Source organism: Mobula hypostoma, chromosome 7 (assembly GCF_963921235.1).
Source record: "Mobula hypostoma chromosome 7, sMobHyp1.1, whole genome shotgun sequence".
Lineage (NCBI taxonomy): Eukaryota > Metazoa > Chordata > Chondrichthyes > Myliobatiformes > Myliobatidae > Mobula > Mobula hypostoma.
Window position 1 is genome coordinate 179,762,261 of NC_086103.1, and position 25,647 is coordinate 179,787,907.

General features: G+C 43.4%; 1 protein-coding gene across 1 annotated transcript in view; it reads right to left on the minus strand.

Annotated features, from left to right (window-relative positions):
- Positions 1 to 257: 257 nt before the first annotated feature.
- Positions 258 to 25,647, minus strand: part of acer3 (alkaline ceramidase 3) — a 306,286-nt gene continuing 280,896 nt past the window's right edge. Inside the window, exons 10-11 of the mRNA XM_063054646.1 lie at positions 10,896 to 10,941; positions 258 to 391 (exon numbers count right to left, since the gene is read on the minus strand). Of these exons, the coding sequence (XP_062910716.1) occupies positions 335 to 391; positions 10,896 to 10,941 (103 nt within the window). The 3' untranslated portion in view covers positions 258 to 334. The remainder of the gene's footprint in view (positions 392 to 10,895; positions 10,942 to 25,647) is intronic.

Below are 25,647 nucleotides of genomic sequence, written 5' to 3' on the forward strand. Positions count from 1 at the left end.
TTGGCCAAAAGAACTTTAGCTGCTCTCGGGTTTAGTTGGTTATTTGAGGTGTTAACAAAAACCTAGCAATCATTATACAAGCTGCAGTGCCCCCCTGCCTACCTACTTTAAATTAAAAACAACCCTTTTAATTCCACCACACCTGGCAGTGCTTTACAAAAATAAATACAAAAAAAACTTGGCATGATCGGAAATATCTCTCTGTTTCTTCTTGTCATGATTCCGTTGAAACCTTTCACTCACAAGACACCAACTCTGCAGAATCTGGCACATTGATTCCCAGGGGCTGAGGTGCAGCTTGCTGTCCTTCAGAGATTTTGAATTCCGATGTCTTTTAGTGCTTCTTAGGAGGTGTCTCCACCCAGATAACAGGCCAAACGCCAAGCAAAAACTGTAAATTAAATAGAAATCCTTAAGTAAACGAGTTAATGAAATTTTGGCATCAGGCATCAGACTGCAAGATCCTACAGAGGACGGTAAAAACTGGGTCACCCTCCCCCTTATTTGTGACATTTACTGGGAGCATTGCAAATGAAGGGTCCAAAGCATTGTTGAGGATCCCCTACCACCCATCCCACAACCTCTTTGACCCTCTACCGTCAGGAAGGAGGTACAGGAGCATTAGACTAGGACTGCCAGATTGTGTAATAGCTTCTTCCCTCAGGCTGTGAGACTAATGAATACCCTGCCACCACCAAGGTCTTGTCACGAGGACAGCGAGCTGTTTATTGTTTACTATTTACCTGTGTTGCACAGTACATACATTCTGAATTATATTTTATTAACTTATTTGTGATTTTGCTTTATGTGCTATGTGTAAAGTATGTTTTATGGTTGTTTCATTTAGTTATATATATGTACAGTCGAATGACAATAAACTTGAACTTTTATAACTGGTGTTTACAGATAGAACTTTTGGTACCTTACTTAGAGTGTTAGCTCATCCCAGACAATGAAGTGTGTTTGAAAAGCAGTTACAATTATCTGGCAACCAATTCACGATCAGCAAGATCCCACAGAAAGCAGTGATGTTGACCCAGTCATTTGTTGAAGTAAAGTGAGGGCTTTAACAGGTTCAGTCCTGTTATGCTGTGATGCCTTTGTGAAGTTTGCAGGTTCTCTCTTAGTCCTTCTGGGTTTCCCCTGGGTGTTCCAGTTTCCTCTCACACCCAAAAGACACGTAAGTTAAAAGATAAGCTTTATTTGTCACGTGTACATTGAAACATATGGGGAAATGTGCCATTTGTGTCAATGACCAATACAGTCCAAGGATGTACAGGAGGGACAAGTGTCACCACGCTTCCGGGACCACGACAGTACGTACACAACCTATTCACCCTAATCTTTTGGAATGTGGTCTCAGGGAGAACGTACAAACTCCTGACAAGTGGGGGGAGGAGGGAGGGGAGAACTGAACCCTTTTGCTGGTGCTGTAAAGCGTTATGCTAACTGCTTTGCTACTGTGCCACAGGGTTGTTAGGTTTCTTGACGCTGTAAATTACCCCAAGTGTGTAATTGAGTGGCAGAATGAGTGTGTATGGGAGAGTTCAAGGAGATCAGGTGTTGATGAGAATACGGAGGAGGGGACAATAAACTAAACTTGGGTAGGAAAAGGATAAAGCAATGAATATGAAAATGATTCCAGGTTTGAAAAGCTTGTCATATGAGGAGCATTTGATGGCTCTGGGCTATTCACGAGAATTCAGAAGAATGAGGGGTGACTTCTTTTAAACCTATTGAGTGGTGAAAGGCCTTGATAGAGTGGATGTCGAGAGGATGCTTCCTATGGCAAGAGAACCTAAGACCAGAGGACACTGCCTCAGAATAGAGGGGCGTCCTATTCGAATGGAGTTGAGGAGTAATATCTTTAGCCAGAGAGTAGTGAATCTATGAAATTCGTTACCAAAAGCAGCTGTAGAAGCCAAGTCTGTATGTATATTTAAGGCAAAGGTTGATAGATTCTTGATTGGTCAGGGTATGAAGGCATACGGAGAGAAGGCAGGAGATTGGGGCTGAGAGGAAAATTGGATCAGCCATGATGAAATGTCAGAGCAGACTCGAGGGGAAGAAACAGTAGACTAATTGAGACCTGCTGAAGGGTTTCAGCCTAAAATGTCGACAGTTTACTCCCCTCCATAGATGTCCTGCTGCCTGTCCTGCTGATTTCCTCCAGTATTTAGTGTGTGTGTGTTGGCCTGCTTGGCTGCTTCTCTCTACAACACTATGTCAAAGCTAGTTAAGGGACATATATATTGGATCAGGCCATTTTGGTGATATTCACTGGTCACCTGATTGGATGATGACAAGGATTAGATCCCATTTCACCAGAAGGTGTCACTGTCTCATTACTACATTGACACACCAGGCATCAGAATCAGAATCAGGAGTACTATCACTGACTATGTTGTGAAATTTGCTGTTTTGTGGCAGCAGTACAGTGCAACACATAAAAATACTATAAATTACAATATGAAATACATACATATTAGAAAAATTAAACAAGTAGCACAAAAATTGGGTGGCGGGGAGGAGATACGTCTCTTCCCTCTGCTAGCCTGCATGTCACCCTTGGGCAATGTGTAGCATCAATTCTGATCAGGGTCACGTGAAGCCATGAGAGCAGGTGGTGGATGGTCAAATGAGCAACTGCATATCACAAGTGCTGGTTATACGACCACCGACACCAGGCAGTCAATCTCTGAAGAGTATTGATAATGGCTGGGGTCACCCGTCTTTTTAAAGACACAGTCTAGAATGATGAAGGCAATGGCAAACCACTTCTGTAGAAAACTTGCCAAGAACAATCACGGTCATGGAAAGACCATAATCGCCCACATGTTATGAAATGGCACAAAGTACAAAAAGAGCAAAAATAGTGAGCTGGTGTTCATGAATTTATTGTCCACTCAAATATCTGATGGTGGAAGGGAAGAAGCTGTTCTTGAAACATTGAGTGTGTGCCTTCAGGCTCCTGTACGTGCTCCCTGACAGTAGTAATGAGAAGAAGGCATGTGCTAGATGATGTGGATCCTTAATTGGCTCAGATCTCTTGTGTTGGACCTTGACACACAACCCACATATGAGAAAAGAACGATATGATTTTAACTGCACATACACTCTCTTCACTGTGGGAGTATCTGCACAGCAAAGAATTAAATCAACCTGATTTCTGATTCCAATTCTGCTGTGACCACAGCTAGAATGATGTTGCTTTATGAGAGCCTGTGGTTGAGGGTGTTACCCGAAGAGATTCTCTACCACTCCTGAGAAAGTCAGAGAGTCACCAATAACAACCACTGAGAGGCAGGACTGGCCCTGAAGCTGTGCACAAGCCTAAACTACAAGGTTTATCAAGGCACACTTCCAAAACTCTGCCACCCAAATCCTGAGCCTTACCAAGTTCCAAGTTGGAGATACAAGAGACTGCAGATGCCTGGAATCAGGAGCAAAGAAACCATCTACTGGAGTAACTCTTGAGCAACACACACAACATGCTGGAGGAAGTCAGCAAGTCAGGCAGCATCTATGGAGGGGAATAAACAGTCGACATTTCGGGCTGAGACCCTTCATCACTTTGCGCACCACAATCCTGAGAAGACACCGGATTGCGTAGAGGGCGAGACAGTTTAAAAGTGAGCGGGGACAGTCAGCACATTTTACACGTCACAATTCTGAGGACACAGCGGGTTGCATAGAGAGAGACAGTTGAAAAGAATCGAGCGGGGACCGTCAGCATTTTTTGTGCACCACAGTTCTGAGGACACAGTGTATTGTGTAAAGACAGACAGTTTAAAAGAATCCAGTGGGGACAGCCAGCACATTTTGTGCACCACAATTCCGAGGAGACAGCGTATTGTGTAAAGACAGACAGTTTAAAAGAATCGAGCGGGGACAGTCAGCACATTTTGTGCACCACAGTTCCAAGGAAACACTGGATTGCGTGGAGAAAAACAGTTTAAAAGAGGTGAACGGGGACAGTCAACTCATTTTATGCACCACAGTTCCGAGGAGACAGCGGATTGCATAGAGAGAGACAGTTTAAAAGAATCGAGTGGGGACAGTCAGCACATTTTGTGCACCGCAGTTCCGAGGAAACACTGGATTGCGTGGAGAGAAACAGTTTGAAAGAAGTGAACGGGGACAGTCAACTCATTTTATGCGCCGCAGTTCCAAGGAGACAGCGGATTGCGTAGAGGCAGTTGAAAAGAAGTGAGTGTGGACAGTCGGCACACTTTGCACATCACTTTCCCAGAAGACACCAGATTGCGTAGAGTGAGACAGAGGTTAAAAGAAATAAGTAGGGGCAGTTGACACTTCCTACGTGCCACAATACCGAGGACACACCTGATTGCATGACGGTAGAGAGAGTTTAACAGAAGCAAGTGGAGGCAGTCAGCACTTTTAATGTGCCACAAATCCCGAGGACACATTTTTGTGCATAATTAGGCACTTGGCAAGGATCAATAAAAAGAAATTAGGTTTATGCAGTGTTACTGTTGTGTGAGTGGGCCACTGTTAAAGTAGGGAGTTGAGGCTTTGGCTCAACGAGGCTTAGAAAAGGAGAAGTATAGGCAGAATTTTTTTTCATTATTTATTCTTTCTTTCTTATTGCACATTTAGAACAGTGGGGATACCAGACAGGATACTGGAATGCTTCTCTAGAGGGCCATGGGAAGGCAGGGAGACCTCCAAGATTATCTCAGGAATGCTATCCGTGCCATATGCTGGCGATGCCAGGAATAGGAAGATCATATAGTTTAACATGCAACTAAGGAGGTGGTGCAAGAGGAACAGCTTCAGATCATTGGGCTTTCTTCCAGGAAAGGTGAGACCAGTACAGAAAGGACAATTTGCACCAGAACTGAGGGACTGATATCCTAGTGGGAAGGCTTGCTACCGCTGCACGGGGTGGCACAGTTAAAACTAGTGTTGCAAGGGGACGGGAACCCAAACACCAGAAAAAATAAAGGAGTGGTGGTGGAGAAAGGTGCTGTTAAGCCTACATACAAAGTCAGGAATCAAAAGTTCAAGCATGATGGGACTAATGCTCTGAGCTGTATATATTTCAATGCAAATAGTATTGTGGGAAAGGTGGATCAGCTTACAGCATGGAATTATGACATTATAGCCATTGGTGAGATTTGGTTACAGGTGGGGCAGGACTGGCAGCACAATGTTCTGGGGTTCTGTTGTTTTAAATATTATAGAGTGGGAGAGATTAAAAGAGGAGGGGTGATGTTACTAGTCAGGGAAAATGTCATGGCAGTGCTCAGTCATGACAGACTGAAGAGTTCGTCTAATGAGATTTTAGAGGTAGAACTGAGGAATAACAAAGGTATGACCACGTTAATGGAATCATATTATAGACTATTAACAGTTTGCAGGATTTAGAGAAGCAAATTTGTAGAGAGATCGCAGACTGTTTGGGAGCTTGAACTGTGACAATCAGTGAACGGGGTTCATTAGCAAGGGCAAACAAAAATAAGGCAGGTGCAAGGAGAGTAGTCATTGTGTGAGTGGGCCAGTGTTAGAGTGGAGAGGCTTTGTTGGTGAGACAAGTATCTGGTAGGAAATGAGACAGGGTAGGCAGTAGAAGTTTGTGTAGAGGAACATTTGGCATTTAGCGATCATAACGCCATAAGTTTCAAGGTAATTATGGAAAAGGATAGGTCTGGTCTTGGGTTGAGATTCTAAATTTGAGAAAGGCTAATTTTGATTTATCCGACAGGGACTGGCAAGTACGGGTTGGGACATAGTTTCTGGCAAAGGTGTACTTGGTAAGTGGAAGGCCTTCAAAAGTGAAATTTTGAGTATACCAAATTTGTATATTCCTGTCAAGATAAAAGGCAAAGATAACAGGTTATGGAATTTTGATTTTCAAGAGATACTGAGGCCCTGTTTAAGAAAAAGGAGGTACATCACAGGAAAAAAAGAGCTACTTGGGGGAATAAAAGACTAACATAAACTTAAGGAGGAAATCAGGAGGGCTAAAAGAAGATATAAGGCTGCTCTAGCAGACACGGTGAAGGAGAATCCTAAGGGCTTCTCTAGACATATTAAGAGCAAAACGATAGCAAGGGACAAAGTTGGTTCCCTGGAAGATCAGAGTGGCAGTTTTGTGAGGAACTGAAAGAGATGGTGGAGACCTTAAATGGATTTCTTGCATCTATATTTACTTCAGAGATGGGCACAGAGTCTATAGGTGTGAGGCAATGCAGCAGCGAGGTCATGGACCCCATACAGATTACACAAGAGGTGATGTTTGCTGTTCTGTTACACAGGAGGTGATGTTTGCTGTTCTGTGGAAATTAGGGTGGATATATCCCCAGGACCTGACAATGTATTCCAAGGCTACTGCAGAAATTGCAGGAGCCCTACAAAGATATTTAAAACATCCTTAGCTACGAGGTACTGGAGGATAGATGATATTGTTTCATTGTTTAAGAAATGCTCTTAGAGTAAGCCCCGAAATTATAGGTAAGTGAGCCTGGCATCAGTAGTAGGAAAAGTTTTAGGAAGGTATTCCAAGGGACCGGATAATAATTATTTCGATAGACAAGGACTGATCGGGGTTGTCAATATACAATAGTTTTGTGTGTGGTAAGTCATGTCTAGCCAATCTTACAAAGTTTTTTGAGGAAGATACCAGGGAAAGTTGGTAAGTTGATGAAGACAAGGAGATGAAGGCAAGGCTGTGGATATTATCTATACAGACTTTCGCAAGACCTTTGAGAAGGTCCTGCATGTAAGATTGTTCAAGAAGGTTCAGTTGCTTGGCATTCAAGATGAAGTAGTACATTGGATGTGGTGTGCCACAGGGACTGGTGTTGTTTGTCACCTATATCAATGATCTGGATGATAATGTGCTAACACGAATCAGCAAATTTGCAGATGACAACAAGATTGGGGGTGTAGTCGACAGCAAGGAAGACTATTAAAGCTTGCAACAGGATTTGGACCAGCTAGAAAAATGAACAGAAAAATGGTAGATGAAATTTAATGCAGTTATTTGTGAGGTGTTGCACTTTAGGAGGACCAACCAGGGTCAGTCTTACATGGTGAGTGGTAGGACACTGAGGAGTGTGGTAGAACAAAGGAATCTGGGAACACAGATCCATAATTCATTGAAAGTGGTGTCACAGGTAGATAGGGTCATAAAGAAAGCTTTTGTCACATCGGCCTTCATAAATCAATCTATTTAGCACAGGAGATGGGATGCCATGTTGAAATTTTATAAAACGTTGGTGAGGCTTAGTTTGGAGTATTGTGTCCAGTTTTGATCACCTACCTACAGGAAACATGTAAATAAGATTGAAAGAATGCAGGATGTTAATAAGGATGTTGCTGGGTCTGGAGGGCCTGTGTTATAAGGAAAGATTGAATAGGTTAGGACTTTATTCTCTAGAACCTAGAGAAGATTGGGGGTAGATTTGACAGAGGGATACAGAATTATCAGGGGTATAGGTAGGGTAAATGCAAGCGTCTTTTTCCCACTAAGGTTGGGTGAGACTAGAATTAGAAGTCATGGGTTAAGGGTGAAAGGTTTAAGAGGAACATGTGGGGAAATTTCTTCACTCAAGAGAGTGGTGAGATTGTGGAATGAGCTGCTAGCCCAAGTGGTAGATGTGGAGGTCAACTTCAACATTTAAGAGAAATTTGGATAGGTACACGGATTGGAGGGATATGGAGCGCTATAGTCCAGAAGCAGGTCAGTGGGACTTGGCAGATTATTGGTTTGGCATAGACTAGATGGTCCAAAGGGCCTGTTTCAGTGCTGCAGTGTTTTATGACACTATCTGGACAGGAAGAGAGGGGTCAGAAGCCCAAATACGAGGGTGGGTGAAGGGAACAATTGGTAAGTGATAAGTCAGAAAAGGCAAGATCCCCACTCTCTTATTCTGGCTTCTGACCCCTTCCTTTCTAGTCCTGATAAAGGGTCTTGGACTGTAACATTGAATGTTTGTTGCCTCCTATATATGCTGCCTGACTTGCCAAGTTCCTCCAGCATTTTGCGTGTGCTGCTCAAGATTTCCAGCATCTACAGAATCTTGTGTTTTAATGGAGGAAGTCAGCGAGTCAGGCACCATTTGCCGTGGGAGTGGAAATATCAGTGTTTTAGGTTGAAAGCTGTTTGATTAGCCAAAACATCAATAAGTCCTCTCTCCCCACAAATGGTGTTTGACCTGCTGAGACCCTCTAGTAGACTGTTGCTTCATCCCAAGTTGACTCATCACTCAAGATGACTTTGTCTATACTTCTCGCTGCCTTGGTAAAACAGTCAACATACTCAAAGCAACATACATCAAAGTTGCTGGTGAACGCAGCAGGCCAGGCAGCATCTGTAGGAAGAGGTGCAGTTACATTCCACATCCCATTCCCATTCTGACATGTCTATCCACGGCCTCCTCTACTGTAAAGATGAAGCCACACTCAGGTTGGAGGAACAACACCTTATATTCTGTCTGGGTAGCCTCCAACCTGATGGCATGAACATCAGCTTCTCTAACTTCCACTAATGCCCCACCTCCCCCTCGCACCTCATCTGTTACTTATTTTTATACACACATTCTTTCTCTCACTCTCCTTTTTCTCCCTCTGTCCCTCTGAATATACCCCTTGCCCATCCTCTGGGTTCCCCCCCCACCCTTGTCTTTCTTCCCGGACCTCCTGTCCTATGATCCTCTCGTATCCCTTTTGCCAATCACCTGTCCAGCTCTTGGCTCCATCCCTCCCCCTCCTGTCTTCTCCTATCATTTTGGATCTCCCCCTCCCCCTCCAACTTTCAAATCTCTTACTCACTCTTCCTTCAGTTAGTCCTGACGAAGGGTCTCGCCTGAAATGTTGACTGCACCTCTTCCTAGAGATGCTGCCTGGCCTGCTGCGTTCACCAGCAACTTTGATGTGTGTTGCTTGAATTTCCAGCATCTGCAGAATTCCTGTTGTTAACATACTCGAAGACCTCATTTACCCCAGATATTCTCTCTTTTCACTCCTTCCCATCAGGGAGAGAATACATCAGAGAGAGAATACATCAGATTCCATCTGATATATCTGATATATGGCATGAATATCAATTCCTTCCCACTCTTCTCCTTTCTCCACTCCCAAATCTGGCTCCCCTCTTACACCTTCCCTTCTCCTCACCTGCTTATCACCACCCTCTAGTGTCCCTTTTCCTTCTCTTTCTCCAATGATCCACTCCCTTGCCCTATCAGATTTATTCATATTCACCCCTCTACCTTTTCCACCTATCACTTTCGAGCTTCTCAATTCATTAACCTGCGCCCCCCCCACCACCACCACCACCCACTTACTTATCACCTGATTCACCTATTACCTGCACGCTTATATTCCTCTTCCTCCCATCTTTTTATTCTGGCTTCTTCCCCTCTTCCTTTCTAGTCCCGATTAAGGGTCTTGGCACTTAAACGTCGACTGTTTATTCCTCTCCATTGATGCTGCTTGATCTGCCAAGTTACTCCAGCATTTTTGTGTGTGTTGCCCTGGATTTCCAGCATTTGCAGAACATTTTGTGTTTACACAATGCTCCAAATGCGATCTCACAATGACTTGTACAGTTATAACATGAGTTCCCAACTCTTGTACTCAATGACCAACGTGGGCAAGCATACCAAATGCCTTCTTCACCACCCTATCTACCCGAGTTGCTACTTTCAGAGAACTAATCACCTCAGCCTCTTGAGGTACTCCACTGGTTGGGGTTGACCATGGATGGATGTTGTATCCCACCTATCTATGTGATACAGAAGCCAGGGCAGTACAAAATTGAGGGCAGACTCCCTGTCTCCATACAGCTGATGAATCCAAAGGAATGGCAGAGACCGCTAGTTTGGCATCAGTGGTGTTGCAGGTGATCCCAGTCAACTTTGGACTCAACATAGGACTGCCTGAGGGACTCCAGCTCCAGATTTTAGCAACACTTTCCACTTGTATGAGTTAAATTCTATATGTCATTCTTTGGCCCATCCTCCCACTTGAATGGGATCCTGTCGTAATCTTACTCTCAGTGGCCGCTTTATTAGTTATCTCCTGTACTTAATAAAGTGGTCACTGAGTGTATGTCTGTGGCCTTTTTGCTACGATAGCCGGTCCACTTTAAGGTTCGATGTGTTGTGCGTTCAGAGATGCTGTTTTGCACACCAATGTTATAACATGTGGTTATCTGAATTACTGTCGCTTTCCTTATCAGCTTGAACCAGTCTAACCATTCTCTGACCTCTCTCATTAACAAGGCATTTTTGCCCACACTGGATGTTTTTGTTCTGTTTTTTCCACACCATTCTCTGTACACTCCAGGGACTGTTGTGTGTGAAAATCACAGGAGATCAGCAGTCTCTGATACTCAAACCACTCCATCTGGCACCAACAATCATTCCAAGGTCAATGTCACTTAGATCACATTTTTTCACATTCTGATGTTTGATCTGAACTACAACTGAACCTCTTGACCACGTCTGCACAGTTTTATGCTTTGAGTTGCTACCTAATGATTGGCTGATTAAATATATTAATTAACGAGCAGATGTACAGACATACATAATAAAGCGTCTAGTGAGTGTAGATAAGTTTTCAGATAACTCTTTTCACTGCACACTATACCACCAATTTTGTGCCATCAGCAATTTGGTGGCACTTAAATTAGAATGACAGTAATCTGTTGGTATTAAGACATACAGAGAACAAATGGGTGGAGAGAGTTATGACATTCAAAAATCGGTTTAAAGTCCTGTTTTAATTACCATGAAAAGGGTTGATAATTAGCATGTACAACAGATGGGAAAACAGACCCTTTAATTTGTAATTAAAAGAATTTGTGGTGAACATGACCTTTTCCTAGAAAAGAAAATCAAACGTGATCTGAGGGCTTGGCTTACCTTCACTTTAGGCCTGTATTTCAAGTATAAAGTTCTTGTGTACATACTGAAAAATATAAACAAGGAATTTGGATCAGAGATAATAGTACATAGATGCATGTGTGAAAGCATGTTTTAAGATTAAACCACAATAGATATAACTAGTGCAAGGGATTGTATGGCTGCCTTTAGCATGGGCTGATATTGTGTCATTAATCCAATTCAGGGCCAAGTGTTTGCAGAGAGAATGGGCTCTAGGCAAACAGAAAGTAATTAGGTTAAAACTTCACAACAGAACATTTTGTATTTTCTGCCCTATTAACATCACTAAGAACCTATTTACATTAATTTCTAGTCAGTGATCTGCCCCAGTGACGTTTGACTGCCCGAATTCAATTCTTTCCTGGGAACTGATGTGCTAAGGCAGAGTTTTATTCAAGCTGGTTATCAACTGCTGTACAATAAAGGTATTTGTTTTAACCCTAATTAATTATAAATGAACGGGGGTGGGGGGTGGATGTGAAAGCTTTAGAGAAAGTGCAGAGGAAACCTACCATGTAAAACAGCATGTTTTACGAGGATGGGTTGAGTGGGATAGGGCAGTCTTCTTTAGAGCAAAGAGGATGAGAGATGACTGGATAGAGGTGTATAGGATAATAAAAGACATAAATTGAGTGGGCAGCCAGAGACCTTTTCCCAGAGTGGAAATGACCAAATTGAGGGACATAATTCTGCAAGGTATTCGGAAGAATGTATTGGGGGGTTGGAGGGCGATGTCCACAGAGAGCAGCAGGTGCATGGAACACACTGCTAGGGGTGGTGTTGGAGGCAGATACATTAGGGACGCAAACGAATCTTACGTAGGCACATGGATAAAAGAAAAGTGGCGGGCTACGTGGAAGAAAGGGCTTGTACAGTGTTGTTCTACGTTTAACCCTATTCTGCTGTTTCTGCCGGGGATACACCCTCAATCCTGAAAAGGAAGGCTGTGGATTTATGCCTCAAGCCTGAGGCCCATAATTATGTATAGTTTTCTGTCAAATTCTGTTGTATTTCTTGTTTCTTGTAAATGCCTGCAGGAAAATTAATCTCAAGGTAGTGTATGGTAACATATTCATACTTTGATAATAAAGTTACTTTGAGCTTTGAACCACATTCAAGTATCTCAGTGGATATCCAAGTGATGCCCTGAAGGCATGCCACACTATCATGGTGCCAATTTTAAATGACACATTAAACTGCTGTTGCTCTGCCCCCTTGAACACAAGTTTCATGTTCAGAGGATGGGGGCGAGGGATCTCGTTGAAACCGACTGAATACTGAAAGGTCTGGATAGAGTGGCAGGGATGCTGCCATCAGTAGAAGAGCCTAAGAATTGAGGACGGATGTTTCCATCTGTGGAAGATTACAAGATCCATAAAAGATCTGTTTCTATTAGTGCAAGAGCTAAGATCCGAGGGCTCAGCTTCAGAATAAAGGGACACCCCTTTAACATTGAGATGAAGAGGATTTATTTTCCAGTCAGAGGATGGTGAGCGTACGGAATTCATTGCCACAGATGGTATGGAGACCAAGTCTTTGGGTATATTTAAGGCAAACACATTAATAGGTTCTTGATGATTGGTACGGGGTTTAATGGTTGCAGAAAGAATGCAGGGAATGCCATTGAAAAAAAATTAGCCACGATTGAATCATGAGGTAGAGTAGCATAATTCAGCTTCTACAGATATGGTCTTATGGAACGTGGGGAGAATAAAATGGGATTGATGTTGGTGAATGCTTGATGATCAACATGGACTGGATGAGTTGAAAGACCTAAATGACTAACAAATACTGCAGAATTTGAGTTGAGAGGGAAAATAAAGCAGCCAACATTGAATGGTGCATTCAATGGTATGAGTGGACTAATTCTAATCCTATATTTTATTGTCTTATAAAAGGTCTCATACAATATATCAGAAGATAAAAATGGTAAAGATGAACTTTATTAACACTATTTTAATGATATGAATTCATCAGTGACCTGGGTAATGTTTCTCCTCAGCCACTGAACAAAATGATGTGATGGGATATTACCAAAGATTAGCTACCTTTTTAATCAATGTGATGACAATAACTCAAATAATTCAGTACACTTCTAAGAAGCTAATCCACTTTAAATGTTTCAATTCCACTACCTGATTATTACAAAGAAGGTCAGAGATGAGGAGGAATTTCTTCAGCCAAGGGTGGTGAAATTGTGGAATTCATTCCAGGCGGCTATGGAGGCCAAATTATTGGGTATGTTTAAAGCAGACATTGATAGGTTTTTGATTAGTCAGGGTCTCAGAAGTTACAAGAAGAAGACAGAAGAATGGGGTAGAGAGGGATAATAAGTTAGCCATGACAGAATGGTGAAGCAGACTCAATGGGCCAAATGGCCTAATTCTGCTCCTATGTCATATGTTGATGGAGATTGTGGAGGAGGTGTTGTAGCCAACCCGAACTGACAGGAGTCTGCAAGTGAGGAAATGGAGCATCCAATTCCACAAGGAGGTATTGAGACCAAGGTCTTGAAGCTTATTGATTAGTTTTGAGGAGATGATTGTGCTGAATGCCAAGTTGTAGTCGATAAACAGCAGCCTCACTGTCTAGATGTTCCAGAGTTGAATGAAGAGCCAGCGAAATGGCATCTGCTGTGGACGGGTTGCTCCAGTAGGCAAATTGGAGTGGATCCAAGTAGCTTCTCAGGCAAGAGCTGATATGCTTTATCACCAATCTCTCAAGGCACCTCATCAGATTGTTAGTTGCATATGCAATTTTGGGAGGTGCCACCACACTGATGTAGTGAATGACTTTTTAAGCAGTGCAAAAGTGAAAACCACACAATATTAAAGGGCCGCCCACTGAGATTAGCTGCAGTTTGATCAGTTGCTTTATAGCTATTTTATACAGCTATGCACCACTCAACTCTCCCACAAACAGTTGACAGTAAAACATTTCTCATTCTTCTGCCACAAGTTTTAAACAGTTGCACCCTTGCTAAATATTCTCCTTTGTCCACTGTGCACTTGTTCCCAGAATATATGGCAAGCTTAGTGAATTATTACTATGACTGAAACAGAAGAGTTAGAATGAATGGTAACTACTGAGTGGCTGAAGTGTCCACATTAACTCATTCTGTACCTAATTCTGTTTAATTAACACACATTCCCTTTTTCATTTTGTCAGTTTCTCACAGTTTATTTCTGCTCAGTCTATTAGCATCTAAAAACTGGAAAGACATTGCACTCAACAGATACACCTGGAGGAAATCTGTTTAAGAGGGAGCTGTGCTACGTGGGATTGGTTTCCACTGCGACACAGAGAACAATCAGCAGCTGCAAAAGGACAGACTGAACAGCCAAAAGACCCAATCACTAACTACAGCCACCACTTCATCTTGATAACACTGCACAAGAATATGTGGATCCCAGATCGGCCTCTACAGCCACTTGAGGATCCACCAATAAACATCTCCTTGGGAGAACATGATACTTGACTTGAGTGATCGCACTACTACTAGTATTTCTGATCATAAGTATGATTTTAATATCCAGGGGATTTTTCTTACTCAAACTGACTGATGATTGTGTCTCTTGAATGAGTGGCTCAGCAGAGGATGTACTTCTTGTGGCAGCTGGTAAAATTTCATCTTCCCCAGAACATAATGGTGCAATTCTACACAACAATCACAGAGAGCATCCCCTCACAATATATGGATACTGCAGTGAACTGACAAGTGAGCTGAAAAGGTTACTGACTACAGTCTACCATCACTGCAGGACTTCTATCTGCCCGGGACAAAGATGCAGGCAGGACAATCATTGTGGACACTACCCACCCAAACTACCTTTTTCAAAAACTCCCTTCTGGAAAGCAGTACAGCTATTGAAATAAAACCTTCATACCTTCTTAGAAGTTTCTTCCCCCAGGCAGTTGATCTTATTAACCATTCTAGTTAGCCAAACCACTCCCCTCTATCTACCTCAGTCACTGCACTGTAAACACTTCAAACCACTTGTTAGCTATTTATATTGTATATACATACTGGTATTCATGTATTTATGCACATTTTTCTCCATACTTTAACCACAAACAGGAGAAAATCTGCAGATGCTGCAAATCCAAGCAACACACACAAAATTTTGTTGCATACTTAAATCTGTTTTTTTATGACCACATAATTCTTTATTCTTAAATTGTTGTTTGCATGTAGTTTTTAATTGATTCTATTGTGTTTCTCTGTTCTACTATGATTACCTGCAAGAAAATGAAACTCAAGGTGACATATGCGTGCTTAGATAATAAATTTACTTTGAATGTTTTTTGTTGCATGGTCACGCCAACACACCACAGCAAATTCCTAATTACATGTAAATGTATACAGCGAAAAAAGTTGATACTTGAGATACGCTCATTGACAACTTTATTAAGTAGCTCCTGTATCTTAATAAAGTAGTCACTGGGTGTAGTGTATATCCATGGTCTTCTGCTGCCGTGGCCCATCTGCTTCAAGGTTTGACATGTTGTTCATTCAGGGATGCTCTTTAGTAGACTACTGTTTTAACACGTGGTTATTTGAGTTACTGTCACCTTCCTGTCAGATTAAGCCAGTCTAGCCATTCTCCTCTGACCTCTCTCATAAAGAAGATACTTTTAATAGACAATAGACATCTAAATCATTAATGTATATTGTAAATAGCTGTGGTCCCAGCACCGAGCCTTGCGGTACCACACTAGTCACTGCCTGCCATTCTGAAAAGGACCCATTAATCTCTACTCTTTGCTTCCTGTCTGCCAACCAATTTTCTATCCATGTCAGTACCCTACCCCCACTACCATTTGCTCTAATTTTGCACACTAACCTCCTATGTGGGACCTTATCAAAGGCTTTCTGAAAGTCCAGGTACACTACATCCACTGGCTTTCCCATGCCCACTTTCAGAGATACATTCTCAAAAAATTCCAGAAGATTAGTCAAGCATGATTTCCCCTTCGTAAATCCATGCTGACTCAGACCTATCCTGCCACTGCTATCTAAATATGCTGCTATTTCATCTTTTATAATTGATTCCAGCATCTTCCCCACCACTGATGTCAGACTAACTGGTCTGTAATTGCCTGTTTTGTCTCTCCCTCCTTTCTTAATAAGTGGGATAACATTAGCTACCCTCCAATCCGCAGGAACTGATCCTGAATCTATAGAACATTGGAAAATGATTACCAATGCGTCCACGATTTCTAGAGCCACCTCCTTAAGTACCCTGGGATGCAGACCATCAGGCCTGGGGATTTATCAGCCTTCAGTCCCAACAGTTTACCCAACACCATTTTCTGCCTGATGTGAATTTCTTTCAGATCCTCTGTTACCCTAGGTCCTCTGGCCACTATTACATCTGGGAGATTGCTTGTGTCTTCCCTAGTGAAGACAGATCCAAAGTACCTGATCAGCTCGTCTGCCATTCCCTTGTTCCCCATAATAATTTCACCCATTTCTGTCTTCAAGGGCCCAACTTTGGTCTTAACTAATCTTTTCCTCTTCACATACCTAAAGAAGCTTTTATTATCCTCCTTTATATTCTTGGCTAGTTTACCTTCGTACCTCATCTTTTCCCCACCGTATTGCCTTTTTAGTTATCTTCTGTTGCTCCTTAAAAGTCTCCCAATCCTCTGGCTTCCCACTCATCCTTGCTATGTTACACTTCCTCTCTTTTTATTTTTATACTGTCCTTGCCTTCCCTTGTCATCCACGGTCGCCCCTTACTCCCCTTAGAATCTTTCTTCCTCTTTGGAATGATCTGATCCTGCACCTTCTGTATTATTCCCAGAAATACCTGCCATTGTTGTTTCACTGTCATCCCTGCTAGGGTATCTTTCCAGTCAACTTTGGCCAGCTCCTCCCTCATGGGTCCATAGTCCCCTTTGTTCAACTGTAGTACTTCTGCCCACAGAACTCCTGCTCACTGAATGTTTTTTGCACCATTCTCTGTAAACTCTAGACACTCTTGTGTGTGAAAATCCCAGGAGATAGCAGTTTCCGGGATAATCAGAATGACAATCAGGTTTAATATCACTGGCATATGATGTGAAATTTGCTGCTTTGTGGCAGCAGTACAGTGCAACAAATAAAAAAAACACTATAAATTGCAATAAGAAATATACATGTTAAAAATTAAATTAGTGCAAAAGGAGATGAAAAAAAATAGCAAGGTTCTGTACATAGGTTCATTGTCCATTTAGAAATCTGATGTTGGAGGGGAAGAAGCTGTTCATAAAATGTTGAATGTGTGTCTTTAGGCTCCTGTACCTCATCCTTGATGGTAACAGTAAGAGGGCACGTCCTGGGTGATGGGGGCCCTTAATGATGGATGTTGCCTTTTTGAAGCTTCCCTCTATGCTGGAGAGGCTAGTCCCATGATAGAGCTGGCTGAGTTTGCAACTTTCTGTGGCTTTTTCCGATCCTGAGCAGTGGCTCCTCCATACCAGATGGTGAGGCAATCGGTTAGAATGTTCTGTACTATACATTTGTAGAAATTTGTGAGTTGTTTGGTAACATACCAAATCTCCTCAAACTCCTAATGAAATACAGCCATTACCATGCCTCCTTGGTAATTGCATCAATACGTTGGGCCCAGGATAGATGTTCAGAGATGTTGACACCCAGGAACTTGAAACTTCGCACCCTTTCCACTGCTGTTCCCTCAATCCTGAAGTCTACAATCAATTCCTAGATCTTACTGACATTGACTGCAAGGCAAGGCTGTGTGTTATACCAGTGGTCCCCAACCACCAGGCCGCAAAGCATGTGTTACCGGGCCGCGAGGAAACAATATGATTTGGCGATATTAGATTAGGTTAGATTAGATTCAATTTTATTGTCATTTGCCGAGTACAGATACAAGGCCAGTGAAAGGCAGTTAGCATATGAAACAATATGTCAGCTGCACCTCTCCTCATTCCCTGTCAGGCCCACTGTTGACTAACATCCCCCCACCCCGCCCCGTCGGCTGGTTGGCAAGAATATCATCGATATTAAACCGGTCCGCGGTGCAAAAAAGGTTGGGGACCCCTGTGTTATACCACACAACCAGCTGATCTATCTCACTCCTGTTTACCTTCTTGTTACTATCTGAAATTCTGCCAACAATGTTTGTGTCATCAGCAAATTTATAGATGGCATTTGAGCTGTGCCTAGCCACACAGTCATGGGTGTAAAGAGTATGGAGCAGTGAGCTAAGCACGTATCCTTGAGGTATACCAGTGTTGATGGTCAACGAGGAAGAGATGTTTTTTTCTGATCTGCACTGACTGTGATCTCCCAGTGAGAAAGTCAAGGATCCAGTTGCAGAGGGAAGCATAGAGGCCCAGGTTCTGGAATGTGTTGATTAGTACTGAGGCCATGATGGTGTTGAATGCTGAGCAGTAATCAATAAAAAGCCACCTGATGTAGGTGTTGCTATTGTCTCGGTGATCCAAGCACAAATGGAGGGCCAGTGAGCATCCACTGTGGACTTATTGTGGTGATTGGCAAACTGCTGCGGGCCCAGGTCCTTGCTTAGGCAGGAGAAGATTCTGACCATGACTAACCTCTCAAAGCATTTCATCACAGCAGATGTGAGTGCAACTAGGTATATCTGTTGAGGCACTCACCCTGATCTTCTTAGGCACTTATATGATCGTCAACTTTTTGAAGCAGGTGGGAAGCCTTGACTGCAGAAGTGCGAGATTGAAGATGTCCTTGAACACACCTGCTCGTTGGTTGGCACAGATTTCAGTGGCCTACCAGGTACACCATCAGGGCCTGACCCCTTGTGAGGGTTCAATTCCTTGTGTGGGTTCACCCTCTAGACAGATATTCTGACATAATCCTCTGAGAGATCAGGAATTCAAACAGGTTTAGTTTAATTCTCCCTTTCAAAGCGTGCATTAAAGATGTTGACCTTATCCAGCAATGAAGCATCACAGGCATTCATGATGATAGATCTCACTTTGTAGATCTGAAAAACCTGCTAAAGCTGATGTGCATCCATCTGTAACTTCAATCAGAATCGTTTTATCACTCTTAAGATAGCCTTCTGTAGGTGATACCTGAACTTCCTGTATAGTTCCAGATCACTGGTCTTGAATGCCACAGATCAAGCCATCACAGGTTAAGAGTCTCCTGGTTCATCCACTGCTTTTGGGTTTGGTATGCCCAGTATGTTCTCAAAGGCACAGACTCACCCACAGAAGTCTTGATGAAGTTGGTGACAACTATGGCATGTTCATTCAGATTCTAAGATGAATCACTGAATATTGTCCAGTCCACTGACTCAAAGTTGTCCTGTAAGTTCTCCTCTATCTCTGCTGACCATACCTTCTCAATCCTTACCACTGGGGCTGCAGTCTTTAGTCTCTGCCTGTATGCCGGGAGTAGAAGTACAGTTAGTGACTGGACTTTCGCAAGTGTGAGCATAGTGTGGCACAGTAAGCGCTCTTGTTGTAGGTATAACAGTGGTCAAGTGTGTTGGGTCCTTATGTCTCACAAGTGATATGTTGGTGGCAGTTGTACAGAGCCTTCTTCAAGCTGGCCTGGTTGAAATCTCCCAGTTGAACTGGGAAGGTATCAGGGTGCGCTGTTTCATGACTGCTAGTCATGGTGCTCTGCTCCTCCAGTGCCTGTCTGACATTGGACAGGAGTGGAATGTACACCACTACCAGAATTGTGGTGGAAAACTCTCTCGGTAGATAAAATGGACAACACTTGACTGCTAGATGTTCCGGGTTGGGTGAGCAGGACTGAGACAGAACCAAGATGTCTGTACACCACGATGAGTTAATCATGAAGGAAACTCCACCTCCTCTACCTTTAAAAGACTGACCCGTCTTGTCTTTGTGGTGAATGGTGAAGCCGTTGGGATGCAGTGCTGCATCCAAAATGGAAGAGACAAGTTTCTGTAAAGCAGACTACATATCAGTCTCTGATGTCACTCTAGTACAGCAATTTTGCTCTGAGATCTTCAAATTTTATTTTCCTGAGACTGTGCAATTGCCATCAGAATAGTTGGGAGTGAAGGACTGATGTTTCTGTGTTTCAATCGTACCTGCAGACTAGCTCACCTTCCACCCTTCCTTTTTCTTAAAGGGAAACTACACTCGTGGCCTGAGTCTGCTGTCCGGGGTCTGTCGATCTTGAGGATCAATAGATTCTTTAAACATCTTGAAACAATATTGCCGACTAAAGTAACTGTAGATGTGACTGTGGAGTTCAGCTGTAGTACTCCTAAATGGGAATATTTGATGATTCCCATTGGAGCTGCAGGCAAAGAGTCAATATTTATTGGCATCATCTTATTTAAACCAACCCATTTGGCATCAATCATTACACAGTCAAAGTTACTTAGATCACATTTCTTCCCCATTCTGATGCTTGGTCTGAACAAGAACAGAACCTCTTGAATATGTCTGCATGCTTTTATGCATTGAGTTGTTGACACATGATTGGCTGATTGGATATCTGTGTTAATGACCAGGTAATAAAGTGGTCACTGGGTGTACATCTTCAGTATTTGACGCTTCAGTAATTCCTCAGCACGGTATTACAGTGTCAGCGTTGATCTGTGGTCAAGTAGCTGAAAAAGGTCGTCAATTTGAAAATATTTCTCTGAAGTGTTAATAACACCATTGCCTAAACTCCCACTTGTCTCAGCTTAGTTCCTGAAGTTACAGATTTACAAATAACTAGCTTTTCTAGCTTTCCCTATCCCTCTTCAGCAATGCATAAGTTTATTTTTAAGGTATCATTTAATCAAAAAATAATTAGTTATAGTAATGACATGGTAATGTTACTGAGCTGTAATTCCATTAGTTAGACTAATTATTGGGAAACACAAGTTCAAATCCCACCGTGACAAAAGCGGAGTTTAAATTCAGATGACGTATAAACCAAATTAAAAAGCTAGCCACTGGCTGTGATAATGATGCTTTCAGATTGTTGTAAAAAAAGCAAGGGGTTCATCAGTGCCCTTCAGGAAAAGAAAACTGCCATCCTACACGTTTCATCCTGACTCACAGTAATGTGCAACTTGATAAGATACTGAGTCCAAGAGCAACTTGGATGGATGATGAATGATAATCCCTAGGAATGCTTATATTGCGTGAAAAAATATACAGTAATTATCTTCCTTTATTCATTTGGAGACGAGAAAAGGGTATGGCAAGGTTGGGGAATATATTTATCAATCTGAGGGAGGGCTTGCAAACTTCGTTCACGTTATATTTTTAAAGGCCTGCACCAAGTAATGTTTTTTTTTAACCATAGACTTCATATTTTGAAATGACTCAAACTTTCAACCACAAATATTTAAAAATGATTTGTAGCTTAAAGAAAATCAATGTGAATAATAAAAAAATTGAGTCCACGGTGAATGCCATGTCCTCAGTGTTATTGGAGGAAGAACCAGAATCAAGTGCATTTTGAATTATATTTTATTAACTTATTTGTGGCAACATTTTGTTTTATGTGTTGTGTGTGATAAACGAATGTATTGTGATGCACCACAGTCTGAGGAACATCGTCTCATTTGGCTGTATTTATGTACAGTCTGATGACAATAAATTTGAACTTGAACTTGAGAAACCGATTTAATATTAATGGCATATATTGTGAAATTTGTTGTTTTGTGGCAGCAATTCAATACATAAAAATCTATAAATTATAATAAGAAATAAGTTTATGTATAAACTTGTCTTGCTTGTTACATACACCTGTTAGGGTGCATTCTCCAGATACCTTATAAGGTAACCGTAGCCTTCAGCCAGGAGCAGATGTCATCAGGTGGTTCCCAACCTTCACAGTGTTTCAACTCTTAACCACGACACTCTCCAGTTGGTGGGCCGGCGGTGGTGGCCAAATCACTGCCCATCTGCTCCTGGCTTCCAGCTTCACTCCTCTTACCTACTCCAAATCCAACAAGAGGCTCGTTCTGCCTCTTCTCCCATCCTACGAGCTGCTTGTTTTTTGCTCCTTTCGTCCAGGCCCAGAGCAGACAACAACCGTCATGCTGATTTGGCTGGGAAACCTCTGCAGCTGATCTCCACAGGGAACAACCATGCCTGCCATCCCTTGTCTTTACACTCCTGCACTAAGGGCTGGTACTTCAAGGCCTTTCTCTCGTGGGCCTCTTCCCACCCCTCCTCCCAAGGCACAGTCAGCTCAACCAGAATTATTTTCCTGTCTTCAGTTGACCACAGTACAATCTCCGGGCGTAGGGTTGTGTGCCTCATCTCCCTCATTGACCCTCATCTCCCAGGACCTGGCCGTTAGCAGTAGATTAGGCTTTGATTATTTGGTTACGAAAGGCCTAGCTCCCTCTTTGATGAAGGTGATGGTCTTCCTCAAATCTGTGCCAACCGTCCTCTTCTTGCATCTCTCCCGCTCTAGTGTGTCAGCAAGAGCCAGAAGCACCTTATCATGGTGCCACCTATACCGTCCTTGAGTTAGAGCTGTTTTACACCCGGACAGTATATGAGCCAGTGTCCCCTTTTGACCACAGAGCTTACAGTTCGGGTCCTCTCTCATCCCTCATGTGTACAGATATAATGGCGAAGGAAGGGTGTCATACACGGATCGCAAGAGGAAGGAAATACGGAAGGGCTTCAGTCTCCATAACTCTGCCCATGAGATCTTGCACTTAGGCAGATCCCATTTTGTCCAGGCACCCTGGGACCCTTGTTCCACTGCCTTTGACATCCGCTTCTCTTCCTCACGGATCCGTACTTCTGCCTGTACCATGTCTCATCTGTCCCTTATGCTTGCATTTCCCCACCGCTGAAAGTAAACTGAGCCGAGGCCTTGCCGCCCGACGCAGGGGTTGCCGATGATATTTCGCATCTCCAGAGAACACGCTGCCTGCTCCACAGCTGCGTTGGCTGCCCACTTGCGCCCAGATCTGGTTATAAAGCCTGCTTGCTTTACCAAGACGTCATTGGAATCTCTCAAGCTTAATCAGGCTCTGCATTTTGCCACCTTGAATTCCTCCACAACACATGACAGGGAAAGCTGCAGTTGCCCAGATCGAATATAGAGGTCCACTGAAGAGAAGCTTGGGGGAACTCCCAACCATCTCCACAGGTGCTTGTTGGTTTTCCTCTTGATGCCCTCTACGACAGTCATGGGGAACTCATAAAGTGTGAAGAGCCAGAGAAGCCTGGACAGAATGCCGTATTGGTACAGCCAGGTCTTGAATTTACCGGGAAGTCTGGATTTGTCGATCTTCTTCAGCCATTCGTCTGTCTGCTTCACAGCATTGGTGACATCGGCCCCATCTGTCAGTGACACATTAAACCACTTCCCCAAGCACTTTATCGGGTTATCTTCGATGGAAGGGGTGACCTCACCCTGAACTTTGAGGCTAAACTTGCTGGTAACTTTGCCCTTTCTGATCACCATACACTTGGACTTCTTGGCCTTGAAGGACATCCTCGCCCAAGTGGCTACATTGTCCAGGGTTTCCAATACCCATCTTGCTTGGACATGTGACACAGTTGTTATAGTGATGTCGTCCATGAACCCTCGTAGAGCTGGCTGAACCATGTCCGACTCCAGCATCGGGCCACGGGTTACATCTTCTGCTGCTGATAATAGGAGGTTCATTCCCATAATAGATAGGGTGTGGGAGATGGTGCACCCTGTTGGAATCCCCTTCTGGAGGTCCTGCCAACTAGTTGTGAAATGGGCTGATGTAAATCTGAGTTTGAATCCTCCTAGTTAGCTGGTGATCATGTCTCGAATAGCCACAGGGATGTAGTAGTGGTCGAGTCCTTCTAGGATGAGGTCATGTGGAATAGACCCATAGGCGTTCACGAGTTCCAACCAGACAACTGTTAGGTCGCCTTTTTCCTGCTTGGCCTCACGGATCAAATAGCTAATCATTGAGGTGTGTTCCAGACACCCCGAAAAGCCTGGAATACCGCCTTTCTGAATGGATGTGTTGATACAGCGGTTCTGCATCATGCAAGAAGTCAGCCTTCTTGCGAGCACAGAAAATCTTACATTCCACATCTAGGAGAGAAATTGTCCTAAACTGGGCAATTGTGGAAAAATCCTCTTCCTTTGGAATAAAGCATCCCTCTGCCAATTTCCAACTTGATGGAATAGTACCTTTGGCCCAGATCTTTCTCATGACCTTCCACAGCTTCCGAAGAAGTTTTGGGCATTTCTTATACACCTTATAAGGTATGCCGCTTGGGCCTGGGGAAGCTGATGCTTTAGCTTTCCGGATGATGTCCTGGATTTCCTGCCATGTAGGCTCCTTCACATTCAGCTCAATTGATGGTTTTTCCGGTCTACGCACAGCCCGATTGGTTCCTAGTCCCTGACCCCTCCGTGGGTCGCTGTGTGCCTCCCACAGGAACTCCTCTACCTCCGGCTTCGAGCTGGATAGTATACCAGATTTTTGTTGGCCGAGAAGAGTCCTGGTAAAGCTGAATGGATCTCTCACAAACTGCACTCGCCTTTTCTCTTTCTTCCTTCTTTGCTGTCGCAGATGTTCCGCCCTCCGGAGTTTGTGCAGCTTTCCCCGCAACATACTGGTTAAGTCCTTAACACCTTCTTTTTCGGCCGGTGAGCTGGTTTTAAACCTCTTGTTGAGTGTCTTTAATTCGCCTCTCAAACGACGAAACTCCCTTTCCCTCCTATTTGGTTGCCGCAGTAACTCGGGCTGGCTTCTCCGCTCCATTGGGCCAAATCGTTCCTTAGTTAGGTTGTACGCTATGGCTGTGAGTGAGTCGACTTTTCTGTATACTGGAACTGCTAAGGCAACTTCCAGGATGCCGTCTAGATCATCATCACACTGCATCCAGGCGACGCTGTCTGATGATCTAGGCCGTTTGATCCTGTCTTTCCTTGACAAATGGATTGGGGTAGCCGAAGAGGAACTCACTAGGTCTGTTCTTTGGTACTGAGGTGACTCAAGTGCGGAGAGATCTTCACCTCTGTGGGGTGCTTCCTGGCTGGAACGCTCCTTCGTCTCACAGGACACTAAGTCCGTGCGCTGCACTTGGTTCACCATTTACCCACATCTAGACTTTCCCTGATGTATCTAGAGCCCTCTGATGTTTTTGCAGACTTTCCCGCAATGACACCTTACAGTGAATTCCTCTCTGGTTGTTTGCTTTAGCTTCCTCGTAGTCGTGTTTCCTGTCCTGGCCATTGCCGGTATGACCATCCCGTTGAATCTTCCCCCCCTCTCGGGAGACTCTGGGGGTATTGCTCTTCGTGTTCAATGGTGGAAAACTCCCTCGGTAGATAAAATGGACAACACTTGACTGCTAGATGTTCCGGGTTGGGTGAGCAGGACTGAGACAGAACCAAGATGTCTGTATACCATGATGAGTTAATCATGAAGTAAACTCCACCTCCTCTACCTTTAAAAGACTGACTTGTCTTGTCTTTGTGGTGAATATTGACACCGTTGGGATGCCGTGCTGCATCCAAAATGGAAGTAAGAGACATGTTTCTGTAAAGCAGACTGCATATCAGTCTCTGATTTCACTCTAGTACAGCAATTTTGCTCTGAGATTTCCAAGTTTTATTTTCCTGAGACTGTGCAATTGCCATCAGAATAGTTGGGAGTGAAGGACTGATGTTTCTGCGTTTCAATCGTACCTGCAGACTAGCTCACTTTCCACCCTTCCTTTTTCTTAAAGGGAAACTACACTCGTGGCCTGAGTCTGCTGTCCGGGGTCTGTCGATTTTGAGGATCAATAGATT